This window comes from Myotis myotis, unplaced genomic scaffold, assembly GCF_014108235.1.
Source record: "Myotis myotis isolate mMyoMyo1 unplaced genomic scaffold, mMyoMyo1.p scaffold_m19_p_2, whole genome shotgun sequence".
Taxonomy (NCBI): Eukaryota; Metazoa; Chordata; class Mammalia; order Chiroptera; family Vespertilionidae; genus Myotis; species Myotis myotis.
In genome coordinates, this window is record NW_023416324.1 from 98,655,195 (window position 1) to 98,674,826 (window position 19,632).

General features: G+C 47.2%; 1 protein-coding gene across 4 annotated transcripts in view; it reads right to left on the bottom strand.

Annotated features, from left to right (window-relative positions):
* Positions 1–19,086, bottom strand: part of RPIA (ribose 5-phosphate isomerase A) — a 31,826-nt gene extending 12,740 nt beyond the window's left edge. For 3 of the 4 annotated variants that reach the window (XM_036350549.1, XM_036350546.1, XM_036350545.1), the window contains exons 1-4: positions 18,769–19,086; positions 12,395–12,455; positions 10,887–10,942; positions 7,835–7,894 (exon numbers count right to left, since the gene is read on the bottom strand). In XM_036350549.1, the coding sequence (XP_036206442.1) occupies positions 7,835–7,894; positions 10,887–10,942; positions 12,395–12,455; positions 18,769–19,050 (459 nt within the window). In that variant the 5' untranslated portion in view covers positions 19,051–19,086. The remainder of the gene's footprint in view (positions 1–7,834; positions 7,895–10,886; positions 10,943–12,394; positions 12,456–18,768) is intronic. The other variant, XM_036350548.1, reaches the window with a different exon arrangement.
* Positions 19,087–19,632: the final 546 nt, after the last annotated feature.

Consider the following 19,632-nt stretch of genomic DNA (forward strand, 5'->3'; position numbering starts at 1 on the left):
TCTTGTCTCACTGAAGAGCTTCTCTGTGGACAAGCTGGAATTATGGGGATCATGCAACCTCAATATGGGTGACATCACCCCCAAGTATAGAAACATATATACATGTATCTGTGGTATTGAAATGTCATGGAGGAAGGGAGGAGATCAGAAAAAAGAGGCTGAGAAATACTGACACAGAAGTCTCTATACTAGTGTGGCAAACACAGGCCCTTTCGAGTGGACTAAGAAGACCCATAAAGAGTTATAAAGCTGACACACAGTTGCTGTGATCCAGAATTGGAAATTATCTGAGGTGCCCCATGGTCCTGCCAAACTACCCATCTGGGCTTGCCCACTCTTTCATTAGAAAGCTCCACTACTAGCCCCAAATGCGGTCAAAGGGCAAATTAATTCATTCACCTTTCAAAACTCGGAATCAAGGAAGTTATTTATATTTCCCATCACTCCTGGTACTCTACATGGACAATGTGAGAGTTTCGAGTATGGTTTTTTAAAATAGCAATAGAAAACCTCAGGGTGCAGATTCAGTTCAAGCTGCAATTGGAAGATGCTTGGTGCAGCTGCTGGGGCACAGGAGTAAGGCCCACAAAGCTTCAGGCATGCACCCTTGCTGCTGTCTCTTACCGATGTGCCCTTTATCCTAAGTCATAGCCTGCGTTGCTCCTCCCTGACTCTGCATAGCCCCTGGGCTGGACTTTGCCTGGACAACTGACTCTCCAGGGCCTGGAAGGTGGCAACCTTTCTGTTGGGATGGCAGGCCCATATTCAGGCTAAACTACTCTCCTAACAATATTGAACAGCTGATTCCACCTGTGCAAGCTCTGCCCACAGATTTCTCCCAATGAGCCCTTCCATGGTTCTTGCTAAGCCCTCTGAAGCCGGTGTGCACCATGACAACTAGATTACTAGACCACCACCAAGTGCCACCCATCAGCCTGGTTTTGGACGGTTATTACCCTGCCTGACTCCTCTAATACAGCCTTATCCTCTTTCCCTTCCCCCACTATATCAGTGCATTCCATCTCTCGGTCCTAATCACCCCAGCCAGCCAGGGCACTGTCCACATACACCCATGTGCCTGCCCAGAATTGCTCCTGTAGTGCCCATCTATCCCTCTCCAGAATGTTCTGTCCAGCTCTTGTCACCTAGCCTTCACAGCTCCACTCATCTTTACCTCTTCCCAAAAAGCCCTTCTAAGTAGCATCACTCTAGAGGAGCGGTTCTCAACCTGTGGGTCGCGACCCCTTTGGCGGTTGAACAACCCTTTCATAGGGGTCGCCTAAGACCATCCTGCATATCAGATATTTACATTACGAGAGAAACCAAGATGGCGGCATAGGTAAACACCTGAAATTGCTGCCTCGCATAACCACTTCAAAAATACAACTAAAAGACAAAATGGACATCATCCAGAACCACAGGAAGGCTGGCTGAGTGGAAATTATACAACTAGAAGGAAACAGAAAAGCACACTGAGACTCAGAGGAGGTGCGGAAGTAAAGTGCAGATGTACGGAGGCGCACGTGGAAAGGGCTGGCAACTGAGGACACGGTTGTCTTTAGCAATCGGGAGGGAGACACAAGCTCTCAACGGCCCTGGACTCCAGTTCCGGGCGAGTCTCTGGGGACCAAGACTCATATGGGGAGAAATTGGATTGTCTGGCATCGAGCGGAACTCGAGGGAGGCTTTCTCTCAGAGGTGCTTGCAGCGATTACCACCGGACACTAGGACCCGGGGCCTCTTAGGGCAGGACTGAGGGTCAGCCATAGCAGTTTGCTCCACCCTGTTGATTCCCTGAGACCATGCCCCACCCAAGCTGTGCACAGAGGCTTTTGCATATGAATGACCTGGCCCTTTGCAATCTACAATTATCTAACAAACTGCAGCTGGGTCAGAGAGACCCAGAACATCCAAAAGAAGGCCCAAGGCCCCACAGCAGCTTGCACTGCTTCTCAGCTGGGCCTCATCTGGGCACCTCCAAATCCCAAACAAAGAAGAGGAATCTGCAGATCTCTCAGTAGCTCCTGCTGGGTAGCCTCAGGCAGAGGCTAAGTTAGCACTCCTTAGAGATCCAAGTGCCAGTGTACCCAGTAGTCAGAGTGGGACCATCCAGATTACAACTCCTCAGATCCATAAGGGACACACTCAGGGGGCAGACTCAGTGAGCACCAAAGCCCCACTGAAGCAAGTCTTGCCCCATAAGGGTGTCTCCAGCACAGAAGTTCTCCCACTGTAGACACAGCTGATTCTCATAGCCAATTGGCCTGGAGTCAATTCCTCCCAGTGATACCTACAACAATCAAGGCTTAACTACAACAAGATTGTGCCCAAAGCCCACAAAGGGGTGCACCAAGAGTGTCCACCTCAGGTAACTGGGGAGGTTGAGCCACTGGGCCCTATAGGACACCTAGCACAGAAAGCCACTCTATCAACACAGGGAAGCAGCCAAAATGTGGAGACAAAGAAACAAGTCACAAATGACAGAAATGGAGGAAAGCAAACTACTGGACATAGAGTTCAAAACCACGATTATAAGGTTTTTCAAGAATTTTCTAGAAACTGCCGATAAATTTAGTAAGACCCTCAATAAGTGCAGTGAGACCCTCGAAGATATGAAAAAGGACCAACTAGAAATTAAGCATACACTGACTGAAATAAAGAATACTATACAGCAATCCAACAGCAGACTAGAGGATCGCAAGAATCAAGTCAAAGATTTGAAGTATGAAGAAGTAAAAAACACCCAACCGGAAAAACAAAAAGAAAAAAGAATCCAAAAATATGAAGATAGTGTAAGGAGCCTCTGGGACAACTTCAAACGTACCAACATCCGAATTATGGGGGTGCCAGAAGAAGAGAGAGAGCAAGATATTGAAAACCTATTTGAAGAAATAATGACAGAAAACTTGCCCTACTTGGTGAAAGAAATAGATTTACAAGTCCAGGAAGTGCAGAGAACCCCAAACAAAAGGAATCCAAAGAGGACACACCAAGACACATAATAATTAAAATGCCAAGAGCAAAAGACAAAGAGAGAATCTTATAAACAGCAAGAGAAAAAGAGTCAGTTACCTACAAGGGAGTACCTATACGACTGTCAGCTGATTTCTCAACAGAAACTATGCAGGCCAGAAGGGAGTGGCAAGAAATATTCAAAGTGATGAATAGCAAGAACCTACAACCAAGATTACTTTACCCAGCAAAGCTTTCATTCAGAATTAAAGGTCAGATAAAGAGCTTCACAGATAAGAAAAAGCTAAAGGAGTTCATCACCACCAAACCAGTATTATATGAAATGCTGAAAGGTATTTTTTAAGAAGAGGAAGAAGAAAAAGGTAAAGATACAAATTATGAACAACAAATACATATCTATCAACAAGTGAATCTAAAAATCAAGTGAATACAAAATCTGATGAACAGAATGAACTTGTGAATATAATAGAATCAGGGGCATAGAAAGGGAGTGGACTGAATTCTCAGGGGGAAAGGGGTGTGGAGGGTACAGGACAAAAATCATACTCCTATGAATGAGGACATTGTCGGGGGGTAAGGGCAGAGGGTGGGGTGGGAACTGGGTGGAGGGGAGCTATGGGGGGAAAAAAGAGGAACAACTGTAATGATCTGAACAATAAAGATAGAGAAAGAAAGAAAGAAAGAAGAAAGAAAGAAAGAAAGAAAGAAAGAAAGAAAGAAGAAAGAAAGAAAGAAGAAAGAAGAAGAAAGAAAGAAAGAAAGAAAGAAGAAAGAAAGAAGAAGAAAGAAAGAAAGAAAGAAAGAAAGAAAGAAAGAAAGAAAGAAAGAAAGAAAGAAAGAAAGAAAGAAAGGAAAAAAGAAAGATAGATGGAGGTGGGAATGTCAGAGTTCAGTGTCAGAGGAATGTCAGTGTCAGACTTGACCAACCTTTGCGAGCTTTGACGATGGAGAAAGGAAGGGGCCAGGAGGCAAAGAATGTGAGACACTTCTAGAAACAGAAAAGGCACGGGAGTCCATTCTGCCCCCAGCCTCCAGAAGGAATGAACCCCTGCAAACTCCTTGGCTTTAGCTCAGTAAAACTCAATTGATTTCTGACCTCCAGAACTGTAAAATAGCAAGTTTGTATTAATTTGTTAAACATAAATTTGTTATTGATGCAGGTCCCTGGCAATGAGCAAGACAAGGGAGCCCAGCTGGTGTGGCTCAATGGTTGAGCATCAACCCATACACCAGGAGGTTGCCGATTCATTTCCTGGTCAAGTTCCAGGCTTGATCCTCAGAGGGGGTTGTGCAGGAGGCAACCAATTGATGTTTTTATCTCTCTCCCTCTCCCTTGCTCTCTCTGAAAATAAAAATCCTATCTAGTAAAAGACAAAAAGGGTAATTAACCATACCTCCGCTACGCTTCCCATTTGCTAATCAGGGCGATATGCAAATTAACTGCCAACAAAGATGGCGGCCGGCAGCCACGCAGCTGAAGCGAGCAGGAGGCTTGCTTGCTCCAGTGATGGAGGAAGCCAAGGTTCCCCGCCTGCCGCAGCCTGGCTCTGAGCTCCGAAAGCAACAGAGTTTCAATTATAGAAGCTAAACAAACCCCAGATACCTGCTTTCAGCCTGCCGTGGCCTCAGAGCTGGAGCGAGCAGGATGGCAACAAAGTTTTAATTATAGAAGCTAAACAAACCCCACATACCTGCTTTCAGCAGGCCGTGGCCTCAGAGCTGGAGCCGGCTCTCAGCTCCAGTGACAGCAGCAATGTTTCAATTATAGAAGGTAAATAAATCCCAGAATAAAAAAAAGGAGAGGCTGACTTGGCCTGGAGGTCAAACCCTCCCTGGAATTAGCTACAACAATCAAGATTTAACTATAAGACTGCGAACAAAGACCACTAGGGGGTGCACCAAGGAAGCATAACAAAATGCGGAGACAAAGAAACAGGACGAAATTGTCAATGGAAGATATAGAGTTCAGAACCACACTTTTAAGGTCTCTCAAGAACTGTTTAGAAGCCGCCGATAAACTTAATGAGATCTACAAGAAAACTAATGAGACCCTCAATGTTATATTGGGGAACCAACTAGAAATTAAGCATACACGGACTGAAATAACGAATATTATACAGACTCCCGACAGCAGACCAGAGGAGCGCAAGAATCAAGTCAATGATTTGAAATGCGAGGAAGCAAAAAACACCCAACCGGAAAAGCAAAATGAAAAAAGAATCCAAAAATGCAAGGATAGTGTAAGGAGCCTCTGGGACAGCTTCAAGCGTACCAACATCAGAATTATAGGGGTGCCAGAAGATGAGAGAGACCAAGATATTGAAAACCTATTTGAAGAAATAATGACAGAAAACGTCCCCCACCTGGTGAAAGAAATGGACTTACAGGTCCAAGAAGCGCGGAGAACCCCAAACAAAAGGAATCCAAAGAGGACCACACCAAGACACATCATCATTAAAATGCCAAGAGCAAAAGATAAAGAGAAAATCTTAAAAACAGCAAGAGAAAGAAACTCAGTTACCTACAAGGGAATACCCATACGACTGTCAGCTGATTTCTCAACAGAAACTTTGCAGGCCAGAAGGGAGTGGCAAGAAATATTCAAAGTGATGAAGACCAAGAACCTACAACCAAGATTACTTTATCCAGCAAAGCTATCATTCAGAATTGAAGGTCAGATAAAGAGCTTCACAGATAAGGAAAAGCTAAAGGAGTTCATCACCACCAAACCAGGATTATATGAAATGCTGAAAGGTATCCTTTAAGAAGAGGAAGAGGAAGAAAAAGGTAAAGATACAAATTATGAACAACAAATATGCATCTATCAACAAGTGAATCTAAGAATCAAGTGAATAAATAATCTGATGAACAGAATGAACTGGTGATTATAATAGAATCAGGGGCATAGAAAGGGAATGGACTGACTATTCTTGGGGGGGAAAGGGGTGTGGGGGATGCGGGAAGAGACTGGACAAAAATCGTGCACCTATGGATGAGGACAGTGGGTGGGGAGTGAGGGCGGAGGGTGGGGTGGGAACTGGGAGGAGGGGAGTTATGGGGGGAAAAAAAAAGAGGAACAAATGTAATAATCTGAACAATAAAGATTTAATTAAAAAAAAAAAAAGAAAAAAAAAAGAAAGAATAATCACAAAATTAAAATAGCAATGATCTTTAAGCAAACAGTAATATGAAAAGCACTGTTCACAAACTGCAAGTTGTCTCTCACCAAAAAAATCCTGAATTCTTTACAATGATAAAAATAAACAGTTTCCCAACCCTTTCATCAAAAAAAAAAAAAAAAAAAAAAAAAGGAGAGGCTGGGAGCTTCAGTTGCCGGCCAGCCTGAAAACGGCCCTCAGCCCCTCACCCAGACTGGCCAGGCACCCCAGTGGGGACCCCCACCCTGAAGGGGGTGTGACCAGCTGCAAACAGCCATCAGCCCCTCGCCCAAGCTGGACAGGCACCCAAGCGGGACCCCCACCCTGATCCGGGACATCCTTTAGAGCAAACCAGCCAGCCCCCACCCGTGCACCAGGCCTCTATCCTATATAGTAAAAGGGTAATATGCAAACTGACCCTAACAGCAGAAAGACTGGGAATGACTGGTCACTATGACACACACTGACCACCAGGGGACAGATGCTCAATGCAGGAGCTGCCCTCTGGTGGTCAGTGCGCCCTCACATGGGGGAGCTCTGTTCAGCCACAAGCCAGGCTGATGGCTGCCAGTACAGTGGTGGTGGTGGGAGCCTCTCCTGCCTCCTCAGCAGCGCTAAGGATGTCTGACTGCAGCTTAGGTCTGCTCCCCACTGGCAAGTGGACAACCTCCGAGGGCTGCCCGGCTGCCAGAAGGATGTCTGATTGCCATCTTAGGCCCAATCCCCCCGAGAGCAGGCCTAAGCCAGCAGGTGGTCATCCCCTGAGGGGTCCCAGACTGTGAGAGGGCACAGGCTGGGCTGAGGGACCCCCCCATCCCGAGTGGACAAATTTTTGTGCACCGGGCCTCTAGCATACATATAAAAAAAAAACAGCCCTAACCGGTTTGGCTCAGCCAATAGAGCGTCGGCCTGTGGAGTCAAGGGTCCCAGGTTCAATTCCAGTCAAGGGCATGTACCTTGGTTGCGGGCACATCCCCAGTGGGGAGTGTGCAGGAGGCAGCTGATTGGTGTTTCTCTCTCATCAATGTTTCTAGCTCTCTATCCCTCTCCCTTCCTCACTGTAAAAAATCAATTTAAAAATAAAATAAAAGCACGGCCTCGGGCAAGAGGCTGTGGCTTTTTCATAGCTTTGTAAAAGGTGGGTACATAATGGTACCCACCCTCAAGACTACTGGAGATTAAATAACTTACCACTGGTATAGCACTAAGCAAAGTATCAGGTATTCAGTAAGGGCTCAGTAACTGCTAACTATGAGCTTGCTACTCACCTTCTCAACTTCAGCCTCCTGATTACCCAGGTGTGTAATCATCTTTACCATAAAACTCACTGTAACCCATTTCCACATGAGCATGGCACCTCAGACGATCACTTCTCTTCTCCACATGGTGGTAAGCCCCATGGGCTGGCTCACTATCATACATCTGTCCAAGGACTGAAGGAAGAAGCCCTGGGTGCAGCCAGGGCTCATCTAACCCCCTTCATGAAACTCAAACTGAGCTCTCAGAGTTAAACCAAAGGGAAGGTACTGGAAACCAAACACCGCTCTGCTGTGACCTCAGCCAGGATTAATACTCAAGGTCTCCAGAGAAAAGCTGGTATGATGAACTGACCTCTCTCCTACACGCGGCAGATACCCTGAACCCATAGTCAAGCAACGGCCACACAAAAAGGAGACAGTAAGACAGAGCAGCCCATCTCTTACCTCTGGGTGTCGGTCCAGGTCACTGAGGGTTAAGCCATACTGCAGGATGAGCTGTCGGGCCTGCGAAGGACAGGGAAAAGCACCCATGATCACTTACTTTGAGCACATGGCAAGGATTTGCAGAATTCTTTTGGATTTCAGTGTTGAATACTGAGTCCTGACTGAGGCTTCCTCCCAAATCAAATCCAAACCTGGCTCACAAGGAGATAGGAGATCTAGACCCATGAAACGCAAAGCTAAGCTACTTCATCCTAGAGCTAGAAGGAGGCAACCCAGCACTGAGCCTCAGTGCAGTCCCAGCTCACAGCTCTTTTTCAGTGGCCTGCTATTGAAGACAATGCCTCCTAAAGCAATGGAGTATTTTTAAAAACTTCCTAAAATATGAACCAAATCTACAAAAATATTAGAAAAAAATGTTTTAAACTCTAACAGTGGTGTGGCTCAGTGGTTGAGCATCAACCTATGAACCAGGAGGTCAGGGTTCGATTCCCAGTCAGGACGCATCACTGGGTTGCTGGCTCAATCCCCAGTAAGGGGCATGCAGGAGGCAACTGACCAGTGATTCTCATCATTTGTGATTCTCTCTTTTCCTCTCCCTTCCTCTCTGAAATCAATAAAAATATGTTTATAAATAAATAAAATAAAAATGAAAATCCAACAATGTGGAAAAAAGACTGAAGATGACTAAGAATTAATATGGAGTGATTCCCAAGCTATACTATTGAGTAAAAATAAGCAAAGAACATATCCTCGGAGGAGTACATAAAGGTAGGACTTCTGGAATGGCTAAGTGATGAGCTCAGCAAATTGACAGGCCAGCCTGGGAGAGATTCAGGATGTTTGTGGGAAAAATCAGCACCACTGACTTTATAGACATGACTATGGTTAACCTTTAAGAGGCTGACCAAGCAAAGAGTAGTGCTGGCCACCACCACACAGCCCTGAGCAGGACTCACAGCTGGAATAACTGCACATGAACTTCGACCACCCAAGTCCAGGAGGACTCAAGTTCACGTCATTGTTCACAACCTGCAAACGAACCAAAGGATGGAAAGTTTCTTTCAAAGGCATGCCTTGAAAATATTTTCTGCTTAAAGTGAAAAACACCTGAGATTAAGAATCAGGAATAGGGTCTAATCTTAAATAAACCAGCTACATAAGCCCTGGCAAATTTTCTCATCTATAAAAAGATGGGGATGGATGAAATGACCAACATAAATCTTCACATCCAAAATTTAAGAATAAACTACAAAGACCCTGGAATTTGCAATATGTGGACTTCATTTGGACCCTGGTTCAAACTGTAAAAAATATTTTTAAGGATAAGACAAGAGGGGAATTTTGAACCCTGGATTTATATTTGATGCTATTAAAGATTACTGTTACATTTCAAAGTATTGTTGAGATGTTTAAAAGTCTCCCTAGTTTTCAGACAGACATAATGAAATATATACAATGAATTGACACTAAGAATGGGATGTTTCAAAATAATCAAGGTGGAGCAGAATGGGATACAGATGAAAACAGGCCATGAACTGATAATTGTTCAAACTGAGTAATGGGTACATGGAAATTCATTATATTGTTCTTTAGCCTTTCTGAAGTTTGAAGTTTTCCATAATAAAAGGCTGCCGGAAGCCAGACCACCCTTGCTGCTTGACACAGTCGCTGCAGGGAAGAAACATATGCACAGCTTATGTTTCAAGGGACCTGGTGTATATAGCATACTGTTCTTAATATGTTTGCTCCCCTTCTTAGACTATGTGTTTTAACCAAGGTCACCTCTCCGAGGAAGGTTGTTTCCCCAGGTGGGGATTTCTTCCCTGGAGTTAGGGATTAACAGTACTAAGGAAGGGAATAAATCCCTAAAACCCCTTAACTAAGTGCCAGGCGGGAAGTTAATCACTTTAACTACGAACAATCACGCTTAAACTACATAATCTTTACTTAGGATAATCTCCTTCAGTTACTTCCTTGTAGCTTAATAGAACAATAGAGTAACCTTGGAATGGAGATAAGAAACGCCCTAACCTTTGGAATAGAATGGATAGGATTAAAATCAACTGGTATAAATACAGATGCAACAGGACAATAAAGACCGAACCTGGCTACAGAACCTCGCTGGAGAACCTCGCTATGCTGATCAACTGAATGCTGCCTCCGTGTCATTCCTTCTTCGCCGACTCCGTCCACACCTTTGGGAACCCCTGGACCTGCTGGGGCTGGACCTCAACAAAAGGCTAAAATAAAATACTGACTGAAAAAAATGAAATTTAAAAAAAACACCAAAATTATTTTTTTAAAATGTATTTTTATTTCAGAAAGGAAGGGAAAGGGAGAGAGAGATAGAAACATCAATGATGAGAGAGAATCATTGATCGGCTGCCGCGAGCACGTCCCTCGCTGGGGATGGAGCCCGCAACCCAGGCATGTGCTCTTGACTGGAATCGAACCCAGGACCCTTCAGTCCACAGGCTAACACTCTATCCACTACACCAAACCAGCTAGGGTGATTTTTTTTCTAATTACAGAGAAACATATAATGATGGGAGAAAACAATAATAAAAATGGCATTGCTTAATTATTTCCAAGTACCTAGGTTTCTCCAAAGTAGTACTGGAGAAATCCCCTAGTTCCAGAACTAGACTATAAACACATTGGGAATACCTAGAAGGCAGCCTCCAAGATGACCCCCAATTACCTCCTCTTGGTATTCAAGCCGTTGGATAACTCCTGCCCACAATGTCCCAGGGCTGGTCTGTGTGACCAATGCCACACAGCAGGGGAGATAGCATGACACTGCTGAGGCAAGTTTATACAGAGTGACACAGTGGGGTAGGCAAAGGGGGCTGGGGGTGTGACATGCTCAAGCCTCCTCTTCTCCTTCCCTCCTCTCCTTCCTTCCCTCTCATGATTTCAGTAAATACACTCTCCTGCTCCCCGCCCTCTCACAGGGAACAACCCTGATGCACACCCCACAGCCAAACCTCCATGTGCTCAGGGACCCGGAAGATTCAGCAGCCACAAAGATGCAGAAGGAAAGCAGGCCCACCTGGAAGGACGTGGGAACACAGACGAGGTTCAGGTTCTCCTGCTTCACTCTTTCAGCTGTGGAGAGAGAAACATGTCGGTGGGTCTTCACTCTCACTTCACTTTTCTTGTCTTGGACACATTTGCTCAAATCCAACAGAAAAGGAAAGCCTGCCTTTCATACCATGTCCCCCCCCCTTTTGACAAAGTTGATGAACATACCTCACACATCACACGACGGGGCAGTAGAAAGCCTAAGGCGGTGAGTACTAACTATGGCAGAGCAGCGCCAGTGTCTGCTATTATGTGCCCGGCTACAGTCAAGGAACTGTGCGCCTGGGAACTCTTTTAATCCTAAAGGTCAGTTATAACCCCAAGGAAAGGAACAATTATTACCTCCATTTTACAGAAGAGGAAACTGAGGCACAGAGAGGTAGAGTATCTGGGTAGTTACACAGCTAACAAGGGGCAGAACTGGAATATGACCCCTGGCAGTCTAGCTTCAGTCTTAAATAGTTCCCTATGCTGCCTTTTACAGGGAAAAGTTAGAGGTCAATTTTCACATTTAATACAAAATATAATATCATTTGTAGACCCCAGAGGGTTGTTAGAGTGGGTTTATTCATGTATTTGGGGATTGCACCTTTCAGGAAAACTTGACTTTTTAAAAAAGGTCTTAAGAAAAACACTGTCTTCTTAAAGCTTAAGTTTTTTTCATCAATGGGTTGCATCTTGTAAGGTTTAGATGTCACTATTACGAAACCCACAGTTAATTCTTGAACTTAAAATCCTCCACACACTCAGTGCTGAGGCACAAGGATGTACAACGTTACAGCCCCTGTTCGGCCCATGAGGCAGCTTCCAGAAGCCAACACACCAGCACCACAGCCACTCCTTAAAGACAGAGCGGTGCTGGACTCTGCCTCCTGAGCACTTTGCCCCTGGAACTACAAGAGGCCAGCACTCTAGCAAGCCTCTCCTCTGGGCTTGTTCTTACAAACAAGAGCAGGGCAGTAAAATCTGTGGGGTGGCCACAGGGACTGGGAATTCCTGCTCCTTCCTAAGCACTGGGACACCCTAATCAGAAAAAGCGAGCACCTGCGGAAACCAGGCCGCAACTGCCGGCACCTCCCATTCACTTGAGAGTCAAGCCTGCACTGACGTTAATTTGTTTCCCTGAGATTGTCTGAGGGTCAGAGAGCTTGCCTCAGGGTCCCTGAGACCACACACACACACACACACACACACACACACAATGAGGATTAAAATTCTTTTGAGACTTCACTCTAAGTCTGCTCCTCCCCTCCAGCTGTGTAAACAAAGCTAAGGCAACCCCCAAACATGGCTGAAGAGACCCAAGAATCTCTCTCTCAGAGAAAAGCAGAAACACACAGTTGACAGACAAGCAGCTCCACAGTGCTGGAGCCATACCCAGCAGGTGTTTTCTATGCCCCAATCCTGCCCCCAGCTTCTACCACCCCACATCATCCATACCAGACAAAACATACAGGAAACAGCCTAAGGACATACCTATTCGCTGCACAGCATGGACAATTGTAGAACCACTTCCAATTCCCAGCACTTGGTTATTCTGACAAAAAAAGGAAAGAAAAAAACCAAAACTTACTAATACCATCTTTTATTCCCTCTCCAGCCTGCTTCCTAGAGCAATAAAATTATTATGAACATTAATTCACCAACGAGAGTACAAGGCAAGTACTGTGCCCATTTTATAGAAACACTAGAGGCCCAGTGCACAAAAATTTTTGCACTTGGGAAGGAGGAGGGGTCCCTCAGCCCGGCCTGTGCCCTCTCGCAGTCTGGGACCCCTCGGAAGATAACGACCTGCTGGCTTAGGCCTGCTCCCGGGTGGCATAGGGCAGGCCCAATCCCTAGGTGCAGCCCCTGGTCGGGCTCAGAGCAGGGTCGATTGGGGAGTTGGGGCGCCACCCCGTCATGCACAGAGCAGGGTGGAACGGGAGGTTGCGATGCCACCCTCAGTCACGCTCAGGGTAGGGCCAATTGGGGGGTTGGGGCACCGCCCCCTGTCACACTCAAGGCAGGGTCGATGGGGAGGTTGCGGCGCCACCCCGTCACACATAGAGCAGGGCCCATCAGGGGGGTTGGGGAGCTCCCCCCTGTCACGCACAGAGCAGGGCCGATTGGGGGGAGGGGGGGATTGGGGCGCCGCCCTCTATCACCCACAGAGCAGGGCCGATCAGGGGGTTGGGGCACCGCCACTCTCACACTCAGGGCAGGGCCGATGGGGAGGCTATGGCTCTACCCCGTCACACACAGAGCAGGGCCCGTGGCGGGGGGTGGGGGGGATTGGGGTGCCGCACTCTGTCACACACAGAGCAGGGCCAATCAGGGGGTTGGGGCGCCGCACTCTGTCACACACAGAGCCGCAGGGCGATCAGGGGGTTGGGGAGCTCCCCCCTATCAGGCACAGAGCAGGGCTGATCAGGGGGTTGGGGCGCCTTCCCCTGTCAGGAACAGAGCAGGGCAGATAGGGAGGTTTGTGGCCCCACCCCCTGTCACACACAGAGCTGCAGGGCGATCAGGGGGTTTGGGCGCTGCCCCCTGTCATGCTGATCCCGGCTCCGCTGATCCCGGTGCTGGGAGGCATATTACCCTTTTACTATATAGGATAGAGGCCTGGTGCATGGGTGGGGGCCGGCTGGTTTTCCCTGAAGGGTGTCCTGGATCAGGGTGGGGGTCCCCACTGGGGTGCCTGGCCAGTCTGGGTGAGGGGATAATGGCTGTTTGCAGCTGGTCACACACCCTTCAGGGTGGGGGTCCCCACTAGGGTTCCTGGCCAGTCTGGGTGAGGGGCTGAGGGCTGTTTTCAGGCTGCCGGGTGACTGAAGGTCCCAACTGCTCCTTTTTTTCTTTTCTTTTTTTATTCTGGGCCAGCTTTAGCTCTGGCTCCAGCTCTGAGGCCTCTGCTGCTGAAAGTAGGTATCTGGTTTGTTTGGGTTCTATAATCGAAACACTGTATCAACTCCAGCTCTGAGATCCCGGATGGCTGAAAGCAGGTTTCTGGGGTTTTGTTTAGCTTCTATATTTGTAACAATGTTTCAAATTGCAAGCTCAGAGGCCGGCAAGGCAGGTGGGGAACGTTGGAGTCCTCCGTCACTGAAGCAAGCAAGCCTCATGTTAGCTCCAAGCTGCCTGGCTGCCAGCCGCCATCTTGGCTGGCAGTTAATTTGCATATCGCCCTGATTAGCCAATGGGAAGGGTAGCAGAGGTATGGCTAATTACCATGTTTCTCTTTTATTAGATAGGATAACCACTGAACGTCAAACCTGGTCTTTATTACAGTGCCCAGGGGCAGTTTATCAGCACAGCCCTCCTCCTTTCATCTCTGACACTGACATCACCATCTCCTCCTGATGAAATATACACTGAGCAAGTTTACAAATGTCAAGAGTTGATTTGAGCAAAAATTGATTTGAATTGGGCAACATCCAATCTAGCAGAGAGGAGCTCACGGAACTGTACAAAATGAAAGGCTTTCAGACTTCCCTCTAAAGCAGCAGTTCTCTACCTGTGGGTTGCGACCCTTTTGGGGGTCGAACGATCTTTCACAGGGGTCGCCTAAGACCATCGGAAAACACATATATAATTACAGATTGTTTTTGTGATTAATCACTATGCTTTAATTATGTTCAATTTGTAACAATGAAATTGGGGGTCACCACAACATGAGGACCTATATTAAAGGATCGCGGCATTAGGAAGGTTGAGAACCACTGCTCTAAGGGATGGCAGTTTCTATCCGGCTGACTGACTGGATTAAGATTCCATTTCTCAGAGAGCCAAAACTGTCATTAAGTCTTGGTTTGGTGACGTGGGGCTTATCATATGTGACTCCATTTTGGACCTGTTGTCTAATAGTTAACCCTCCCTACATCCTGTCAGACAAAAGGCTTGGCTCACTTTCAACGTACAGCAACTTAAGTTGTCCTAATAGTGGTCAGCAGATGATCGAGCACTGAAAGACCCCTGGGCCAGCTCTAAGCATTAATAAGTCAAGGTTTCTGGCTTCAGTGCCTTTTCATAAAAGCTTAACATCTAGAAGGCAGGGGACTGACCACAGATATTTTACTTTGGTAGCATCACAAAGAACCAGAGGGACATATCCAGCCCACAATCTAGAGCTCCCCCAGAGTTGACAGAAGAGCAAATTGTATCAGCTTCTTTCCAGGTGATGCAAGCCTGACTCAGAGAATCTGCAAAGCATGGCTTAATTAGGAACATGAGAAAAAGTCTTCCTCTGCAATAGGAAGGCCTTATAAAGATGTAGAGCATTTCTCAATGCAATGGACAAGAAACAGACATTACACTTCTGAGCCTGCCTTCTTAAAGGGGAAGGTGCCTAGGAGCAGGGGCAGAGTTGGGGCCCAGCCGAGGACAGTTAAACCACAAACAGCACAAGGTCAGGGCACAAACACTCAGAAACTAATACGGAGCTCAGTTCCTCATCAACTTCCTGGGAGCAATCTCCTGCCAGTCTAACGCAAAATGGCTCAATTGTATTTCAGGTCCACACCCAGAAAAGCAGCAAAACCAGACAAGTGACACTACAGCTGACCTCAGGACCAGCAGCATTGAATTATGACCCCCTACCCTGGCACCAACCAATCAATCAGTGGAGACCCCTCCTTGGGGTTCTTGGGTTCTCCACAAGAAATGGAGAGAATACCCCACAGACATTTCCAGACAGATTTTATCAAGCTTATGCTCGAGCTCAAAGGAGGCAGCACAGAGGAAAGGAAGGTCCTCTGAACCGGCTCGGGGCTGGCTCTGCTTGGCTACTTTTATAAGCTAGAGACAAACTAGGGGCTCTTTTTGAAAAAGGCCAGCTTGCAGAATTTTCCAGGCTTGGGTGACTTCCCACCAGGGGTGTCTATAATCTCAGAAACTGGCAGATCTGAGTTCAGGGTGGCTATCTCCAAGTTCTCCATCCATCCAGATATGGAGATGGTTACCACATTGGAAAACCAAGAGAACACCAATGGACTACAAATTGTACCCACACCCCAGAGATTCAACCCACCAATAATTCCACAACCTCCATATTTATGTCCACACTTCACACAATTCATTGAACATTTACTAGGAAGGCCCTGCTGTACCAACACTGCATGAAGATAAGGAGCATGACCTTTTCGGGACTGGGAGACACAAACACAGAGATAACCAGAACGTAAGACACCTGCATAAGGCACCTAAGAGATATAAAGTGCTACAAAATCAAAGACAATATGCCCTCCCCTTATGAGGCTAAGGAAAAACTGAAAGGAAGAAATGGCCTTTGCAGCAAATCCTGAAGGACACACATGACTTTAACATAAAGGCAGAGTGCAGGAAGCCACTGCTTGCCAATACTGTCATGAGCGTGCACCAAGGAACACGGAAGGCCAGTGGACCTTGGGTGTTAGCAGGGCTGACGCTAAGCACCTTATTCACTAAGCACCAATTGTTTGCATCAAGGCAATTTCCTAACCTGATAATCCTTTTACTGTTTACCAAACTTCACCTTTGATATGCCTGTATGAATTGCTAAAGGGAAAATGTGTATTCAAGTAAATAAAAGGCGAACCAGGCCAGAAGTCAGTGTGTCTCTTCAAGAAAGACCTGGCCCCCAATGCCCTGTAAATTCATATTTCTTGTATAGTATTTTCATTTGTGTGTCGGCCCCTCCTTCAGATCTTGAACCCCGCCTTGAAGGTTGCAGCAGGACAAGAAAGAGCATTCTAGGTCGAGGGTAACGAAGTTAAAACATACCCTATATGCCAGTATTCTGACTTTTCCAATATTCTGGTACAAGGGGGGTAAGGAAGCATAGAAGTAAGCAAGATGGTGGAATTGAGGACAAGGACCAGTCTCTTGTCTATGGATCATTCCCACCTGGCTGAGTACCTAGCTTACAATAGATTCTTCAATTGTGCCACATGGAGGTCAGGATGAAGCCCCATGAGGGCCACTGTGACAAGAGCAGTTGAAAGCTTCAGAAGATAATGCTGGGAGGCTGACAGAGGGGAGAAGATAAGGGCAACCACTATCATCTGGCCCTGGGAAGAGCCTAAATGGGGCTGGTAGGTCAAAGGAAAAGGTCAGCTCTAAGAACATTCCAAAGATGGATAGGACTTAGCACAAAACCTACCCTGATAATCTTACACCTGTGAGTAAAGGAATCCAAGTCACAAAATGCTAGAGGACAAATGTTAGATGGAGTAAAGGATATCCCCTGGAGAGAGCAATTAAGTACATGGATATGCTCAATAAATGTGCATTTGAATTAGTTATCCCACTTGCAAAGTATCCAGACCAGACTCTTCTCCTCCCTGCTCTAACCACACTTCTGGTAACCACACCAACTGTCTGACACTGCTGGTCACTCAATAATTACCTGGTAAACAAAGGAAAGACTAAGTCACCATTAAACAGCAGAAAATACATAATTCAAGTAGTGTTGGCATCTCAGGAAAGAATGCTGGTAGGAAAGTGCCACTGACGTTGGGTGAGGTGCCCCCAAAAGCCCAGTGGAGATCTCCACAGGATTACCCGGCAACTTTTGGAATAATATAGCTGGAATCTAGTGTTTTGGGGCTTTAGCCTGAGGTGGGGACTTACAAATTTTATTTAAGCAAATACATAATTATAAAACAAAGGTCAGGAAGACATGCGCCACCAAATACTAATGCAAACAGATTAACAGGAAAACTAAGATAGAGGGCTTTTCTAACTGTATCGATTTCGTTTTATTTACCTGTCCATTAGCTATTCACTTTATCCAGGCATTTTCAAATCTCAGCTTATTGTCCCAATTTTGCAGCTAAGATACTGAATTCCAAAAGTAGAGCCAAAGTACACATTTTACATTAACTCTGTGAATTCCCATAGAAAATCCTATTGCTAACCAGACTTGTAACAAGTGACACCAGGACAGGGCAGCTGTGGACCTGGTGGAAGGGTACCCCCTAACATTAGTCACTAGGTTCTGGAGGATCCTTGGCCATTCCTTCTACAGAGCATGCTGAGCCAGCTTATTGCACTGGCCCCGCCATTAAACAGGCTGTGTGGGATCAAACATCATCTGTCTATGCAAAATAGCTTGGTAAACTAAGGTATTCTCAAGCACTAGCATTAGAAGACGATACCATTTTTTAAGTAGAAAAGACAAAAAGCCAGTAAAGTCTAAGAAACTCCACCTAAGGACAAAGATACTCCACTTGGCTACCCAAATATTAGTATTAAGATAATTAACTTGATAGGCAACAACAAATCCACTCGGGTCAAAAGACTCCACTAACAGCAAGAATCACACCCGCTTAAACAAGTGGGGCAGGACCTCACCACTAACAGCTGAACACCTCGGAACAGCATCCTTCAGGCTTCGAGTGTCCCCCCGCCCCGTCCAAGGGGCGTTTAACGCTCAGGTCTCCCCCTCAGACTCCATCTCCCCTGCCCTCTGGCGAGTACATTCGGGGGCGGGCGCGCCGAGCTAAAACCTGCTTGGAGTCAAATGTCAAGACAATTTTCAAGCCAGTTCTCCGCCGGCTTCCCAGGGAAGTGAAGAGAAGACCTCTCAGCAGCCGGAACTCGTCAGTTTCCCTTTGTTGGTAAGGAAACCAGAGGGCAAGTAAGTCTCTTCCAGCCCCACTCAACATCAGACACCACCCAGGCTCCGCTTTGCAAACCTGTTGTCGGGCCACACAGAGTCTTTGGGAAGCTCGCCCCCAGCAGACCCCACATCAAAACAGCCTTTAAGGAGCAGGGAAGTAACCCCGGGAAATGCGCGCCCGCACCCCGCTCACGCAGCCCACGCCCTTTCAGGAACAAGGGAGCCCCAGCGGAGCCCACCAGGAGCCCAGCCCGCGGCCCGAGCCGCTCACCCTCACGTGATTCTCTACCGCCGCGTGGCCCGCAAGCTTCTTGGCCTCCTCGGCCTTGGACATCGTGGAGGGGGCTGGGAAGGCACTATTGGCTTCCCTGACGTTGAGGCTGGTTTGGCCCGCGGCGCCGGTCCCGGAACGAACGCACACCGGCGGCTGCACGTGGGAGCCCGGCACACCCCACCTGTTCCCGCCTCCTCCAGAGGCCGCGCCCCCGGCCCGTCCGGGCAGCGGGGCCAGGACCCGCCCGTAGAGGGTGCTGAAGGGCCCAGGGCGCTGCATCCCGATGCTTAGCTCCAGCCTCAGCCACGGTCCCGCCCCAGGTCCTTCCGGAAGTCTAGTCGTCACGCGCACGAAGCGCACCCGCGCGGAGCTTCCTGGGAAATGTAGTTCTGTGGCCTTCGAAGTCCTGAGCCGCGCCCCAGCCTGGACTCCCAGCCCCACAATGCTCCTCCAAGGGCACGCAAATCCCGGCTACCGGTTTAGGCGCATTGGCCAGTGTGGCGGGAATAGTTGGGAGAACTGTAGAGGATTTTGTATCTTCTTCTGTTTCTGAGGAGGGGGTGTTCTGCCTAACCCAGGGGTGGGCAAACTTTTTGACTCGAGGGCCACAATGGGTTCTTAAACTGGACCGGAGGGCCGGAACAAAAGCATGGATGGAGTGTTTGTGTGAACTAATATAAATTCAAAGTAAACATCATTACATAAAAGGGTACGGTCTTTTTTTTTTTTTTAGTTTTATTCATTTCAAACGGCCGGATCCAGCCCGCGGGCCGTAGTTTGCCCACAGCTGGCCTAACCTGTTGTTTTACCGAGCAGTGACAGCGTGGCGGTGGAGGAGACCTTAGGGCAGGGAGTCGCTCT